Raw genomic sequence first — 16,798 nt, forward strand, 5'->3', positions numbered from 1 at the left:
ATTGGGGAAGAAAAATAAGAAGAATTAAACAATAGTAGAAATTAAATTAATAAAATTAAATAAAGTTAATCAGCCTCGAGATTAATTATTATTATGGGTTTAACTCATAATGCGCGCTCTTCCCGTGGCTCTTCCACGAGGATCACCAAGAATCGTCCCGCAGACAAAATCTACGAGGATCACAAATATCACAAAGCGCGCTCTTCCCATGGCTCTTCCACGAGGATCACCAAAAATCGTCCCACAGACACAATCTACGAGGATCACCAAATAAAATCGTCCCGCAGACAAAATCTATGAGGATCACCAAAAATCATCCTGCAGACAAAATCTACGAGGATCACAGTAACAAAGAATTAAAGTAAAAGTAAAATCATTAAAATCCAAGATTAAAAAGAAATTAAAATAAAGAAAGTAAAATCATTAAAATCAAAATTAAAAGAAATTATGTTAAAGGAAATTAATTACTTAGGTAAAAATTAATCAAGTGAAAGCATCTGAAAACAGCTTTGTCTTGAGCCTGGATTTAAAACTAACAACAGTAGGAGCATTTTTGATATCATCTGGAAGTTGGTTCCAAAGCTTAGCAGCATAGCAACTAAAGGCTGCTTCACCACACTTCGTTTTGACAGCTGGTATTACTAGCAAGTTTTTCTCTTGTGATCTTAGAGACCTAGTTGGTGCATATAATTGAAACATATCCAGTAGGTAGCTGGGTCCCATCCCATTTAATGTTTTAAATAGAAGAAGTAGTGCTTTAAAGTCAATTCTATAGCTCACTGGGAGACAGTGCAGAGACCTTAGGATTGGAGTGATATGAACTACCCTTTTTGTTCTTGTAAGAACCCTTGCTGCTGCATTTTGGATTAGTTGAAGCTCTTTGATGGTCTTTTTTTGGAAGACCTGTGAAAAGGCTATTGCAGTAATCAACCCTACTGGAGATGAAAGCATGAATAACTTTTTCTAGATCATGTGCTATATAATGTGCTATATAAATAAACTGGGATGTGTGGATGCTGTCAGTCCCCACTCGCTTGCTCACTCGAGTTTGTTGACGGTGTAGTGGCTGGCTGTTTTATGTCCCGGGGCTCCCTCATGCCTGTGTTACCTTCTGGCTCTCCCCTTTTAGTTATGCTGTCATAGTTAGTTGCCGGAGTCCCTGCTTGTACTCAGTGCAATATGTATACTGTTCCTACTTATTCAGGTGACGTTGGGCATACCTAACAACCCGTGTTTTCTCCCCCCCAAAATCTGTCCCTCTGAGTTACATGGAGTCAACAGGAAATCTTTTGGTGGAGACCTCAACTGGCTATCGTAGCCTGCAGGGAATCGGCCGTCAGACATTCTGTCACATGTCCCAGACCCGGTGAAATGTAACTGAATTGTCTTGGCCAGCCCTAAGCAGTGTTTCCCCTAGAAAATGTTTGAAGGTGCGGTTGCAAGACCTGCGCTCAGACGTCCCACCCCAGTACGAGGATACGGGAGCATTCTGAGAAATTTTTTGACAAAACACACTCTAACATGGTGACCCTTTGTAAGGGAATAAATGAATAAACCTAATCTTGAAAGAACAAGCATAACCTGCAGAGCAAGGCAGTTTAGAAAACAGTCAGGGAGACTAAATTCCCCCCACACCTAACCCCAGAGCGACCTCTTACCCCCACCCCCTGAACATAAATCTCACAACACGATTATGGGGGAAACCGGAGCATCCGGAGGAAACTAGGGGTGGGTATTGCCAACAACCTCGCGATATGATACACATCACGATACAGGGGTCACGATACGTATTGCGATACATGTGCATCCCAATACATGGTCTTCAAGGCGATACGTATCCCGATATTTCACATTACTGAACATACATTTTTAAGAAAACAGACATATGTATACCCAAATGTTATTTTTTATTTTGCTGTAGAGCAACAGTTACACTGTAGTGCATGTAAAACATGACCTTAACAAGGCTGTAGTGCAGAAATAAAGCTGCCTTTATAAAAAGTAAACTTACAACATGGCCTTAACAAGGCTGTAGTGCAAAAAAAGATGGCTTTGATAAAAGTAAACTTAAAACATGGCCTTAACAAGGCTGTAGTGTAGCGTGGTTCACATTCCTCAATTAGTTCTCGGAAGCCTTCGTTTTCAACTGAGCTGTACGGACGCAAGTCTTTGCATATGTAGGATAATAGTGCTGCAGTGATTTTTTGAGCCTTTGGTGATGTTGGGGGAAATTTTGTCTGAAACCCCGCCGTCAGATTTGCTTGTGTTGTTGTGCTACCACTAGCATTCTTTACTTGCGAAATGCTAGCGTGATGTCGGGTCATGTGGAGGTGCAGATTTGTAGTATTGCCACAGTACTTAACTTTCATTCGGCAGTGTTTGCATACTGCGTGTGTCATGTCCAGGTCCGCCTTTACCTGTTGTTTTGTAAATCCAAAATGCTCCCAAATCCGTGCCTTGAATTTGGCTGGGGGCGAAAATATTTCCTCTTCACCGTCTTCGTCCATGTGTGTGTTCACTTCTTCTACTGTTAGCAGCGCTGCCACTTACGGCACTACCGCCTTGTGTGGTCGAAATGCGCATTCAATGCCTGAAGGTGCAGCGGCAAAAATCAAGGTGCGGCGGCCCGCCGCAGCCAATTGTACATAGCGGAAAGACTGCTAAGGGTCCCATCTGCATCCCATCACTGCTGAGGAGTGTGCTCCCATCACCCAATCAAGCATCCAGCCAGAGCAGGTCATGATATTTTTTAACCATATTAACATGCCAGTATTATGCCTGATGTCAAGACTCTCGTCTCTGCGAGCCTACCACACAGACTTAATACTTGTGTCATTTTTAGGGCATACCTAACAACCTGTGTTTTCTCTCCCCCCCATCTGTCCCTCTGAGTTACATGTTGGTCCTGAGATTGAGATGCTGACCTCTTCTGCCCCCAGACCTGCTTGATCCATCCTGGTGCCCTGTGTCTGGTTGGAGTTTTATCGCATCGCTCCTGTGGAGGACGGCCCCATGAGGACAGTTGAAAGTCACACCTGGAGGACGCTCTGGACTCTTACAGTCATGCTTTTATGGCTGAGGACTGCAGTTGACTTGCTAACTTTAGGACTGCAGTCGTCATGAACAGTTTTGCACTCAAATTTCCATCAATGAAGAGTTACATCATCAACAAAACTGTCTTCATGTTAAAACTGTTAATGTTATAGTCATGCTGTCTGTTGTTGCCCAAATAAGGATGGGTTCCTTTTTGAGTCTGGTTCCTCTTGAGGTTTCTTCCTCATGTCGTTTGAGGGAGTTTTCCTTGCCACCGTCGCCACAGGCTTGCTCATTGGGGATAGATTAGGGACAAAATTAGCTCATGTTTTAAGTCGTTCAAATTCTGTAAAGCTGCTTTGCGACAATGCTTATTGTTAAAAGCACTATACAAATAAACTTGACTTGAAATGCCCTCACTGGTGCAGTTTCAAAAGCTGAACTCAGGGTGGATTTCTTGAGGGTCTGTACCAGCTGAGGAAGCGCAGACAGGGTCACATACTGTTCCCCACTCAGGAACACTGTAGTCCCCTCAAAAGGTTCAAGAATCTGAGTCAGTTCTTCAGTCAAGATCCCCTGCTCCGGCTTCAGATCCAAATAGTGATGCTTTCCCCGTGGGTTGACCGCAGGATCGGAAAGAGCTGCAGCCACTGGCCATCTCTGTTCATGGAGCCTGGATAGCATATGAAGTGTACTGTTCCACCGAGTACTGACATCCTGTACCAACATGTGCTGTTGCACTCCCATTTGCTGCTGCTTTTCTTTAAGTTTTGTGCAGGCCAGTTCACTCTTTTTAAAGTGCTCCACCAGGCATCTTGCAGAGGCCACACAACTTGAGATGGTTTTGTTATTTTTCAGTGTATTCTGCACAACCAAATTCAGTGTGTGCCCTGCACATCTAACAGAGGCCCATCCATGTCTCTCTTTCAGAATTCTAGCAGCTGCAACTACATTGGCCCCATTGTCATGGACAACTGCCTTCACCTTTTCAAAAGGAATGTGAAATTTGGTAGCAGCCTCCTCCAGCCAATCTGCAATGTTTGTGGCTGTATGCCTCTCCTCTAGAGGCATTGTAGTAAGGGAGAGGGACTTCATTTCCCAATCATCTCCCAAAAATGACATGTGACCCCCAGATAAGCCTCTGTGGCCACACTCGTCCAAACGTCTGTTGTCAGTGCAACACAGTCTGTCTCCTGAAGAACACTCTTTAATGTATGTTATTTCTGAGTACTTTTGCTCCATCATATTTGTGAAATATGTTCTTGAGGTGTATTTGGGATTGAAAGCTTTGATCATATTCTTAAATCCTGTGTCCTCCACCATGGACAGTGGGCGCATGTCTGTGATGAGCATATTTAAAATGCTGTTGGTAAAAACTGCAGCTTCTTCCACAGTGCATGAGGGGCCTGAATGAACGAAGCTGTCCATGCGCTGTTGTGATGTACTGTGGGGAAAAAACAAAACAAAACATTGATTTGTACAACAAATGCTATAAACTCGCCCAAAAGTAAATCTATATGCTAATGAATGTAGATTTGTCCATCTGTAGCATTTATTATTACTACTTTATGTATGGGGAAGGCGTGTTTTGAGATGCAACCTCTGTGCGTGTGTGCGTGTGTACACGCGCGGGAGGGAGAGATGAAGAGGGATGAATTACGAGTGAGATTTGGGGGCATTCGCTCTCTTGTTACTTATCATGCCTCATCACTATCGATTCATAACACAGGCTACAAATAATTACAAATACTGTACTAATGTTCTAACAAGTGAGTGTTCATATCAGTTAGCAATCGTAAAAATACGTTACCTTGTAGAGGCTCCCAGTCCGCTTGGAGAAGTGCAGTTCATATGAGGATGCTTTCGGTTCAGGTGCTGCAGCAGTGACGAAGTACTATTATGGTAGGCCAGGTCCGTTTTACAGTGTATACACTGCACTACGTTGTACGCCTTACGAAGCGTAAAATGGTCCCACACTTTAGAAATTTTCTGCCTTTTACGCACACCGGTATCTTCGTTTTCCGCCACTGCCAGAGAGCAAATTAAATCGTGCCGCCTTAAATCTTTGAAATGCGCGTCAATTATTACAGTCTGTGTGAAACAATGATACCGGAGCTGCACAGTCGTCTACAAAGCAGGAGTAATACGATAGCAGAGACATTTAAAATAGACGGACTTTGGTGACATGAATTAAACGAAGCCTCGAGGCAAAGAATTTGCCTCGAACATTTTTTGTAATCGAATTATTTGAGTTACTTGAATAATCGTTTCAGCCCTAGTGTCAATTCTATCTTTTTTAACTAGGTGGCACTATGGAGTTAATGAAACCCACCTACACGAATTTTCAATATCACCTCAAATTGTATCACAGGACAAACGTGCAAAATTCCATGAGTTTTTGGCCATTGTAAGCCCCTCAGAACAGTGCCGGAACATTTCAAAATCCCTCATTCCATCCAGCATGGCTGACTTCCTGTTGGGCAGAGTCATATACAACCAAGTGAAATTTGTCCTTTACCACAAGAGTATCGATCACACCAAATCTCCTGCCGATCTGAGCAACTTCATCTCAACCATAGCTTGTTCTTGGGGGCACTACAGAGCTTTGAGACCACACCCAGTCCCTTGCTCAGTGTAACTTTGTGATCTTATGCACATTTGATCAGTGTGCCAAAATTCATGAGTTTAAGCATCGCAAGTGCCTCAAAAACAAGTTTTCCTGCAGAGAAAAAAATAATTAGAAGAAAAAAAACAACATGCCGAAAACAATAGGGCTTTGCACCTACAGTGCACCTCAGTGCTCAGGCCCTAAAAACAGCACAAAAATTAACCATTTTGAAGACAGGTTAAGCCTTACTTACACAAAAGATGGTGCCTGGCTGACCCCCAGGTGAAATTATCATGGGATGTGTGACGTCATGTGCAAGAGGTCTATTTGTCCATCTCTTAATTGACCTGAACTGTCTGCCCAAGGGCATCAGTTCAAAGAGAGAATATCTGGGGTGGGACAGATCTTTTAATATACCCTGGGTTCTTTTGAGGCAGCAGGAACTGTAAAGCTCTTCCAGGCAGGGGACAGGGCATCCGATGATTATCTGGGCGGTGGTGATGACCTTCTGGAGCACTTTCCTCTCTGCTGCTATGCAGCTAGCAAACCACACACTGATGCAGTATGTAAGTATGCTCTCTGTGGAGCAATGGTAGAAGGACACAAGCAGTTTTTGAGTGAGGTGGTTCTTCCTGAGGGTCCTCAGGAAGTCTTTGCTGTGCCTTATTTATCACTTGTGTGGTGTTGGTGCTCCAGGTCAGGTCCTCCTCCATGTGCACCCCCAGGAACCGGAAGTCCAAGATCCTCTCTACACATTCCCCACTGATGAGAATAGGCTGAATGTCCGTTTTCTTTTTCCTGAAATCTATGAGCAGCTCCTTGGCTTTGGTAGTGTTGAGGACCAGGTTGTTGTCTCTGCACCACCCAGACAGCTGGTCCACCTCATCCTGATAAGCAGACTCCTTCCCCCCCCAGAGATGAGCCCCACTATGGTAGTATCATCTGCAAATTTGACAAATGTCATTACTGGAGTGAGCGGGATGCAGTCGTAAGTGAAGAGGGTGAAGAGTAGGAGGCTCAGCACACAGCCCTGTGGGAAGCCAGTGCTAAGGCTGAGATGTGGGGGGGGTCTACTCTCACCCTTTGGGAGCAATCAGACAGGAAGTCCTTTATCCAAAGGCAGATGGATTGAGACAGTCCCAGGTCTGTCAGCTTGGACACAAGTCTGTGAGGGAGAATGGTGTTGAATGCTGAGGTAAAGTTCACAAAGAGCAGCCCAACATAGCTCTCCTGTTGCTCAAGGTGAGTAAGGGCAGTGTGGAAAGTTGTGGTTATGGCATCCTCTGGACCTGTTAGCTTTGCAAACATGCTGGTGTCTGTCTAACATGGGTGGGAAGCTTGCAATGATGAGTCCGGACCAGTTTCTCAAAGCACTTCATGATGACAGCAGTAAGTGCCACTGGACAGTGGTCATTCAGGCTGCTGCTGATGGTCTGTTTTTGGCAGTGGAACTATCGAGAGGACTTCAGGCAGGGAGGGACGGTGGACTGGGATAGGGACTGGTTGACTTCTCGTGATATCCTGTGGTCTGTACATAACATGGTTCAAGGAGATGCATGTCTCCAAGATGCATGTCCGTCAGAAATACTGGCCAGAGGTGATCAATTACTGCAGGAGTCTTGGTCAAGGTGGCCCATTGCTATTTAGCCCCTAATACTCTCTAAGCTTAAATATTAACAGTCCCATGAGCCTTTGCACTCTGGCAAGGCTCAGTGGAACTGGCAACATCTAGGGTGACTGCCTTTTCTGGTCACGACAACAATAATCCTCCTCCCTGGACCTAAAATTATTTTCAAAATCAAACTGAGAATGGGATTAAAGGCCATTTAGTTTTTAAAAATGTAAAATTTCTAAATAAGTGATTATAACAGGTGGTGTAGTGGTTAGCGCTGTGCCTCACAGCAAGAAGGTCCAGGTTCGAGCCCCGTGGCCAGCAAGGGCCTTTCTGTGTGGAGTTTGCATGTTCTCCACGTGTCCGTGTGGGTTTCCTCCGGGTGCTCCGGTTTCCCCCACAGTCCAAAGACATGCAGGTTAGGTTAACTGGTGACTCTAAATTGACCGTAGGTGTAAGTGTGAGTGTGAATGGTTGTCTGTGTGTCAGCCCTGTGATGACCTGGCGACTTGTCCAGGGTGTACCCCGCCTTTCGCCCGTAGTCAGCTGGGATAGGCTTCAGCTTGCCTGCGACCCTGTAGACCAGGATAAAGCGGCTAGAGATAATGAGATGAGATGAAGTGATTACAACCCTTTTTAATTGTTGTATTTAAAAATATATATTATTTCATGAGCCTGTCTAAAAACGCATGGGGTTGCTCAAAATTCCACAGCACACTTTGTCTCATAGCACACCAGGTATATACCATACAGTGGTGCTTGAATGTTTGTGAACCCTTTAGAATTTTCTATATTTCTGCATAAATATGACCTAAAACATCATCAGATTTTCACACAAGTCCTAAAAGTAGATAAAGAGAACCCAGGTAAACAAATGAGACAAAAATATTATACTTGGTCATTTATTTATTGAGGAAAATGATCCAATATTACAAATCTGTGAGTGGCAAAAGTATGTGACCCTTTGCTTTCAGTATCTGGTGTGACCCCCTTGTGCAGCAATAACTGCAACTAAATGTTTCCGGTAACTGCTGATCAGTCCTGCACACTGGCTTGGAGGAATTTTAGCCCATTCCTCCATACAGAACAGCTTCAATTCTGGGATGTTGGTAGGTTTCCCCACATGAACTGCTCACTTCAGGTTCTTCCCACAATATTTCGACTGGATTAAAGTCAGGACATTGACTTAGCCATTCCAAAACATGAACTTTATTCTTCTTTAACCATTCTTTGGTAGAACGACTTGTGTGCTTAGGGTCGTTGTCTTGCTGCATGACCCACCTTCTCTTGAGATTCAGGTGGTGTTTACATGAGACCGTATCCGTCTCGTTTTCGTCGCGGATGCACTGTCCATGCACATTAAAACGCCGGGAAATGACTCCACAGGCGGAACAACTTGAATCCACCAGAATCCACGTATTCAACCCAGTTCGTATCTGATCCGGTGCTGTGTAAACATTGAGGAACAAGGAAACGCAGTGCTGAGCTCTAGCTGACGTCGTCATTGGACAACGTCACTGTGACATCCACCTTCCTGATTCGCTGACGTTGGTCATGTGACGCGACTGCTGAAAAACGGCGCGGACTACAGGAAACGACACACAACGGCTCAGTCCCGAATCACTGCTCGTGCGCTTCACTCACGCGGTCTGTGAGCTGCACAGGGCTGGAGTGCGCACCCTCCAGAGGGCACTTGCTGTTCAGGGCGGAGTAATTTGGAGCGCAGGAGGAAGCGCTGAGCCGCACTGAGGTTTATTTACACATTTCAACTTATTTACTTCCTTCAGGTGCTTAAACTCAGTGAGAACATGAACATCACAGCCAGGTGTGTTTATCTGCTGGAGAAGGTGTTTGCTTGCCATCCTTCCACTTGCAAGTGGTGAGTGACTTGCGTATGCCCGATATGCACTGGGATCATGTGACGTGCCGTCTAATTAGTCATGTGATTAGCGTATCCGTGTATTGGCGTTGCTGTGTGCACGCGAATCGTTTTAAAAACGTTAATCTGATGATCCGCTGATACGGTCTAATGTAAACACCACCTCAGTTCATGGACAGATGTCCTGACATTTTCCTTTAGAATTCACATGTATAATTCAGAATTCATTGTTCCATCAATGATGGCAAGCCGTCCTGGCCCAGATGCAGCAAAACAGGCCCAAACCATGATACTACCACCACCATGTTTCACAGATGGGATAAGGTTCTTATGCAGTGTTTTCCTTTCTCCAAACATAACACTTCTTATTTAAATCAAAAAGTTCTATTTTGGTCTCATCCATCCACAAAACATTTTGCTAATAGCCTTCTGGCTTGTCCACGTGATCTTTAGCAAGCTGCAGACGAGCAGCAATGTTCTTTTTGGACAGCAGTGGCTTTCTCCTTGCAACCCTGCCATGCACACCATTGTTGTTCAAGTGTTCTCCTGATGGTAGATTCATGAACATTGGCTAATGTGAGAGAGGCCTTCGATTGCTTAGAAGTTACCCTGGGGTCCTTTGTGACCTTGCCGACTATTACATGCCTTGCTCTTGAAGTGATCTTTGTTGGCCGACCACTCCTGGGGAGGGTAACAATGGTCTTGAATTTCCTCAATTTGTACATAATCTGTCTGACTGTGGATTGCTGGAGTCCAAACTCTTTAGGAGATGGTTTTGTAAACTTTTTCAGCCTGATGAGCATCAACAGTGCTTTTTCTGAGGTCCTCAGAAATCTCCTTTGTTCGTGCCATGATACACTTCCACAAACATGTGTTGTGAAGATCAGACTTTGATAGATCCCTGTTCTTTAAATAAAACAGGGTGCCCACTCACACCTGATTGTCATCCCATTGATTGTAAACACCTGACTCCAATTTCACCTTCAAATGGACTGCTAATCCTAGAGGTTCACACACTTTTCCTACTCACAGATATGTCTCATCTCATTATCTCTAGCTGCTTTATCCTGTTCTACAGGGTCACAGTCAAGCTGGAGCCTATCCCAGCTGACTATGGGCGAAAAGCGGGGTACACCCTGGACAAGTCACCAGATCATCACAGGGCTGACACAGACAGAGAACCATTCACACGCACATTCACACCTACGGTCAATTTAGAGTCATCGGTTAACCTAACCTGCATGTCTTTGGACTGTGGGGGAAACCGGAGCACCCGGAGGAAACCCACACTCACAGATATGTAATATTGGATCATTTTTCCTCAATAAATAAATGACCAAGTATAATATTTTTGTCTCATTTGTTGAACTGGGTTCTCTTTATCTACTTTTAGGACTTGTGTGAAAATCTGATGTTTTAGGTCATAATTATGCAGAAATATAGAAAATTCTAAAGGGTTCACAAACTTTCAAGTACCACTGTACATATCCAAATCAACCCTCACCAAACCAATGTTGAAATTATACGAGGGCAAGTAAAAAATTCTAAGACAAATGAAAAAAATATCTTTATTTGAGTGATTCCACGCTTATGGGTACTGAAATGGGGACATGAACTTATTTTTAAAAATTCACCTAAAGCCATTTTTTTTTTACCATCAGGTCACAAAACATGTAATCTTTAATGAATGATATGTTAAAAGATAACTTTAATTTTCTGAGATGTAATAAAAACATATGCCAAAGTCAGACCGTAACAGAAGTGTTGTGGACATATATATTCTCAATTTTAACAATGTAGAATTACTTTTTGAAACATAGGAAGGTGATGTTTTAGCAAATATAATTAATAAACATGTGTAGTAGAATAAACATACACATTCTTTCAATAAGATTAACATGGTATATAGCTAGATTGTAATTAATTTATAACAGACGCGAGATGGACAATCGTAACAGAAGTAATGTAACAGACATCATTTTGGAACTCATAGGCTTGACTTTGGCATATAAATGTTTTTATTACATCTCAGAAAATTAAAGTTATCTTTTAACATATCATTCATTAAAGATTACATGTTTTGTGACCTGATGGTAAAAAAAGAAATGGTTTTAGGTGAATAAGTTCATGTCCCCATTTCAGTACCCATAAGCGTGGAATCACTCATTTATGAAAATAACAAAGCTATTTCTCTACATATCCTCCATTTAAGTCTAAACACTTCTGCAAGCGATGTTTTCATCGGAGAATTCCTTTGAATTCCTTTTGAAATTATAACATCTGTCTTAGAACTTTTTGACTTTTGTTTGCACTTGTGAATTCATGGAAATGAAACCGATTGCGTAAAAAGTCATACCAATTGCATACCCCAGCATCAAACCAACTCTCATAGTGGCAAATTGTGTGGCATCAAAAATCATCAGATCATTGGTGTGGTAAGAAGTTTTATATTAACTTTAGCATTAATTATAGCTAACAATATATGTTCAAATCCTGTAGTGTCATGCTTCTCTGTTTAGCTTTGATATTTAGAAAAGAAACAAGCTGCAAGTGTGAATAAATAAGTTCTTTGTTTTTGCGCGCGTGTGAGAAGCTGCTACCGGGTTGTCGTGGATGTGGCAGAGTCAGGGAAAACTTGGGACAGTTTTTCTCAGCTGCAGTTGGGAAAACAGACTATTACAAAATGTTGATGGAAGCTATGATTATGACTAATATCTTGTGTAAGACAGGAAGCTGAACATGCCTAGAAGTAGATATGGGAGGACCTATGTTAGTGACTACCTGGGCTTGTGATTTTATGGGACTTTCATTAAATTATACAATAAATAAATACATTTGCTTGAGCATTATTCAGGTGTTACTCGTATTTCTATTATTAACAGGTGAATTTCCACCACACTGGCTAAAAGAATCGATGTAGGATCACATTGTGATCAAACTTGTGATTTACACCACCACTCCACATATCAGTGACAAGAAGAAATTGATATTAATTGGAGCTACTTTCATCTAGTCATCATATTTTGTTTCTTAAAAATATACAATCTTCATAATAAATTTATGACAAACTCACAACCGAGGAGTCTCCACTGTTCCTGGCTTCCTCTCGGTTCACCAGCTCTACCTGGCAGGGTCCAAAGTGTGCACCTACTGGAATAGTCTCCCCCTTATTAAACACTCCCAGGCCTGCATCAGGAATACTGGACTTCTGGATTTCTAGTCCAGGAGGAAGTGTTTGTCTGGCTCGGTCAGGGACTCCCATGGGAACAGGAGTATCGGGGATGAAGAGGGGTGGTCCATGAACCTCACATTTGTTGAGGAAGAAGGATTTGCAAAATTCGCAGTCTGGGAGTAGAGAAAACACAACAGGAAGAAATGAGGCCCAAATGTGTGTATGTATCTAAGACCACACACACAGTACATTAGTCCTGTATAAATATTATCCTAAGAAAGCTTGCCAGTAAGGTTCACTGAGGTTGAGACTAGAGATGTCCGTCAGGACTGAGATCTCACAGGAGTACACACAAGGTACACAAGTACGAATTGTTTTTACTTCCTTGTGGGCATAAACAAGTGGTCAGAAGCTTGCAGGGCAAAATAAAACAATGTTCATTAGCATGACTGTGGCACTATGTGATGTATTTACAGCATTCTTACGACCTGCCTGGTCAGGGTCATGGTTGTTTTCAAAGAACTTGCTTATCTTTTGGGAAACAGAATATCCCAAATTTGCTATGAAAATCACATGCAGGTACAAACAAAAATAACTGTCCACACAGTAAAGTAAGTAAATAAATAAAATAGTCCAACGCACATCTCTGAGCTTGATGACAATTCTGGTATTTCTAGGCCTAGGCATTTTTCCAATGCCATACATCTAGAATTCATATTTAATTTTAAAAAAAATAATGAAAAAAATCACACCTAGTGGCAATTTAAGCATAACCAATTTGCTGAAGGAGAAACCAGTGGGGGCGGCACGGTGGTGTAGTGGTTAGCGCTGTCGCCTCACAGCAAAAAGGTCCGGGTTCAAGCCCCATGGCCGGCGAGGGCCTTTCTGTGCGGAGTTTGCATGTTCTCCCCGTGTCCGCGTGGGTTTCCCCCACAGTCCAAAGACATGCAGGTCAGGTTAACTGGTGACTCTAAATTGACCGTAGGTGTGAATGTGAGTGTGAATGGTTGTCTGTGTCTATGTGTCAGCCCTGTGATGACCTGGCGACTTGTCCAGGGTGTACCCCGCCTTTCACCCGTAGTCCGCTGGGATAGGCTCCAGCTTGCTTGCGACCCTGTAGAACAGGATAAAGCGGCTAGAGATAATGAGATGAGAAACCAGTGGACCCAGAGGAAGGAAGTGTAGGGTTTCTACACTGACAGGGGAAAACTTGCAAAACTTCATACAGACAGCAACCCAAGTTGAGAATCGAATCCAGGACCCTGGAGGTGCGCCACTGTGATGCCCCTAAACCTGTATACAGATATTTGGACTCCTGTCCATCACACCCATCTGTGCTGATTGAGCATCCCATTCCAGGGGCATACTCTCTGTCCCCTATTAATCACAGCCGACTGGGGTCTTCTGTGAGCTCATGCATGTGGGAAAGAGAGCACATGGCACTATCCTCCGGGTGTGTTTTGCTATCCTGTGACGCAGCATGAGCTACATTTGGAAAAGAGGAGGTTGATGGCTTTACATGTCTTGGAGGAAGCATGTGTTAGCCTTTGCTCACATGGTTAGAGAGACCTGGCTGGTGGATGGATACTAGCAGGTGACCACAATGGGGAGAAAATGGGTGGGAAAAAAAAAAAAAAACTATAGTCTTCTAATGCGGTGAAGACGTTAAGACACGTTTATTTAGCATTTATGGAAGGGGACCCAGGTATCAGTCAGTAAGTTTCCCAAGATGGAGGCGTCTTCAGGACAGAGGAGTTTGTGCTTTCTGGTTTCTCAGTCACACAACATCCCACATTTTTTTGTCTCAGAATATTCTCAGCTGGAGAGAATGACATTCTATGTAAAAAGAAACAAATAAAACATGCAATGTATCATTCATTCATAAATTAAAAATTGTAACTGTAAGCAAATCACTGTGGTATGAGGGGAATAATACACTTTGGGCCTTGCTGTCATATGAAAATAAACAAGACGAGAGTCATCTATATCCCCCACCCTACAGTGGTGATTGAAAGTTTGTGAACCCTTTAGAATTTTCTCTATTTCTGCATAAATATGACCTAAAACATCGTCAGATTTTCACACAAGTCCTAAAAGTGGATAAAGAGAACCCAGTTAAACAAATGAGACAAAAATATTATACTTGGTCATTTATTTATTGAGGAAAAAGATCCAATATTACATATCTGTGAGTGGCAAAAGTATGTGAACCTTTGCTTTCAGTATCTGGTGTGACCCCCTTGTGCAGCAATAAATGCAACTAAATGTTTCTGGTTACTGTTGATCAGTCCTGCACACCGGCTTGGAAGAATTTTAGCCCATTCCTCCATACAGAACAGCTTCAACTCTGGGATGTTGGTGGGTTTCCTCACAAACTGCTCGCTTCAGGTCCTTCCACAACATTTTGGTTGGATTAAGGTCAGGACGTTGACTTGGCCATTCCAAAACATTAACTTTATTCTTCTTTAACCATTCTTTGGTAAAACGACTTGTGTGCTTAGGGTCGTTGTCTTGCTGCATGACCCACCTTCTCTTGAGATTCAATTCATGGACAGATGTCCTGACATTTTCCTTTAGAATTCACTGGTATAATTCAGAATTCATTGTTCCATCAAATGATGGCAAGCCATTCTGGCCCAGATGCAGCAAAACAGGCCCAAACCATGATACTACCACCACCATGTTTCACAGATGAGATAAGGTTCTTATGCTGGAATGCAGTGTTTTCCTTTCTCCAAACATAACGCTTCTCATTTAAAACAAAAAGTTCTATTTTAGTCTCATCCGTCCACAAAACATTTTTCCAATAGCCTTCTGGCTTGTCCACGTGATCTTTAGCAAACTGCAGACAAGCAGCAATGTTCTTTTTGAAGAGCAGTGGCTTTCTCCTTGCAACCCTGCCATGCACACCATTGTTGTTCAGTGTTCTCCTGATGGTGGATTCATGAACATTAACATTAGCCAATGGCCTTCAGTTGCTTAGAAGTTACCCTGGGGTCCTTTGTGACCTCGCCAACTATTACATGCCTTGCTCTTGGAGTGATCTTTGTTGGTCGACCACTCCTGGGGAGGGTAACAATGGTCTTGAATACCCTCCATTTGTACATAATCTGTATGACTGTGGATCGGAGGAGTCCAAACTCTTTCGAGATGGTTTTGTCACTTTTTCCAGCCTGATGAGCATCAACAACGCTTTTTCTGAGGACCTCAGAAATCTCCTTTGTTCGTGCCATGATACACTTCCATGTGTTGTGAAGATCAGACTTTGATAGATCCCTGTTCTTTAAATAAAACAGGGTGCCCAATCGCACCTGATTGTCATCCAATTGATTGAAAACACCTGACTAAGGCTACATCCACACGACAACGGCAACGAGATTTTTTTTTTTAAATATTGCGTCCACATGGGCAACGGATCAGTAAAATATCAGGTTCATATGGCAATGCAATGCTTGCTGAAAACGATGCAATACACATGCCACACCTCTAGGTGCGCTGTAAGACGGTCCCATCGGAGACACCAGGACAATAGAAATAGTAAGGACGCATGCGCTTAAACTATTATGCGCGAGACTTCATATTAGCCACAAAGTCTGTTCGTAAAATTATGTTATAATGACCAAATACAATGAAAAGTATTTTTCCAGTCTCACCTGTGAAAGGTAATCCCATGTGATCTCGTTTGGACGGCAAACCTGTTGGTACAGTTAAACGCAGCACATGAATGAGGCATCTTTATTCTCCGCTTTGCCCCATCCAATATGGCGGGGAGGATGACGTATGATTCTATGCGGAAGGCGGCATCTTTAATGGTCCGGAATAAATTGAATGCTACACGTTGATGGATTAATTTGTTCTTCTACGTCCTTTTTGAGGAATGTATTGTAGGACTTCAACCAACATCTGAAGAGGTGAGATCGCTCCTTTTTTTCCCTATTTTTGCTGGCGGGATTGACTTTGCCCAAAGGGTTATTCTCTCTCTCTCTCTCTCTCTCTCACTTTGCACCATTACACAATAAATATTCACAGTGAAAATATTTTGTAAGCGCGTTTCATGAACCAAGTTATAGGATTTGTTGACAACTCGCATCGAGTTCGTTACACTTCTACCCGGCGTGAAACACATGTGGTTGTGACGTCATCGTAAACAAATCTGTTCTACTCATCCAGACGACTTCGCAACGGCGCTGTTGCCAGATCTTTCCACTCTGGAACCCGTTCTCAAAAGATTTCGTTTTGGGGCACCCAAAACGCCGGTGCCGTGTGGACACCAGGCCGAAACGATAATTTTATCAGATTCACCTGAATCCGTTGCCGTGTGGACAGGGCCTAATTTCACCTTCAAATTAACTGCTAATCCTAGACGTTCACATACTTTTGCCACTCACAGATATGTAATATTGGATCATTTTCCTCAATAAATAAATGGCCAAGTATAATATTTTTGTCTCATTTGTTTAACTGAGTTCTCTTTATCTATTTTTTGGACTTGTG

The 16,798-nt window shown here is 42.9% G+C and overlaps 2 protein-coding genes across 5 annotated transcripts in view; both read right to left on the minus strand.

Annotated features, from left to right (window-relative positions):
• Positions 1-16,798, minus strand: part of LOC132865861 (zinc finger protein 850-like) — a 157,969-nt gene that overhangs the window by 48,435 nt on the left and 92,736 nt on the right. For 2 of the 3 annotated variants that reach the window (XM_060898353.1, XM_060898352.1), the window contains one exon: positions 12,206-12,477. The exons of the other annotated variant lie outside the window; for it this stretch is intronic. In XM_060898353.1, coding sequence (XP_060754336.1) covers positions 12,206-12,477 — 272 coding nt within the window. The remainder of the gene's footprint in view (positions 1-12,205; positions 12,478-16,798) is intronic. 3 annotated transcript variants of the gene reach the window in all.
• On the minus strand, positions 1,692-7,596 carry LOC132865877 (zinc finger BED domain-containing protein 4-like). Of its 2 annotated transcripts, XM_060898391.1 has the most exons (3): positions 5,895-7,596; positions 4,844-5,752; positions 1,692-4,477 (listed from the first exon to the last, which is right to left on the minus strand). In XM_060898391.1, the coding sequence occupies exons 2-3, from the start codon at positions 4,882-4,884 to the stop codon at positions 3,373-3,375; spliced, it is 1,146 nt and encodes a 381-aa protein (XP_060754374.1). In that variant the 5' UTR covers positions 4,885-5,752; positions 5,895-7,596; the 3' UTR covers positions 1,692-3,372. The 2 variants fall into 2 exon arrangements, with proteins under 2 accessions (XP_060754374.1, XP_060754373.1); XM_060898390.1 differs by having other exon boundaries at positions 4,844-7,596.

This window comes from Neoarius graeffei, chromosome 18 (assembly GCF_027579695.1).
Source record: "Neoarius graeffei isolate fNeoGra1 chromosome 18, fNeoGra1.pri, whole genome shotgun sequence".
Classification (NCBI taxonomy): Eukaryota; Metazoa; Chordata; class Actinopteri; order Siluriformes; family Ariidae; genus Neoarius; species Neoarius graeffei.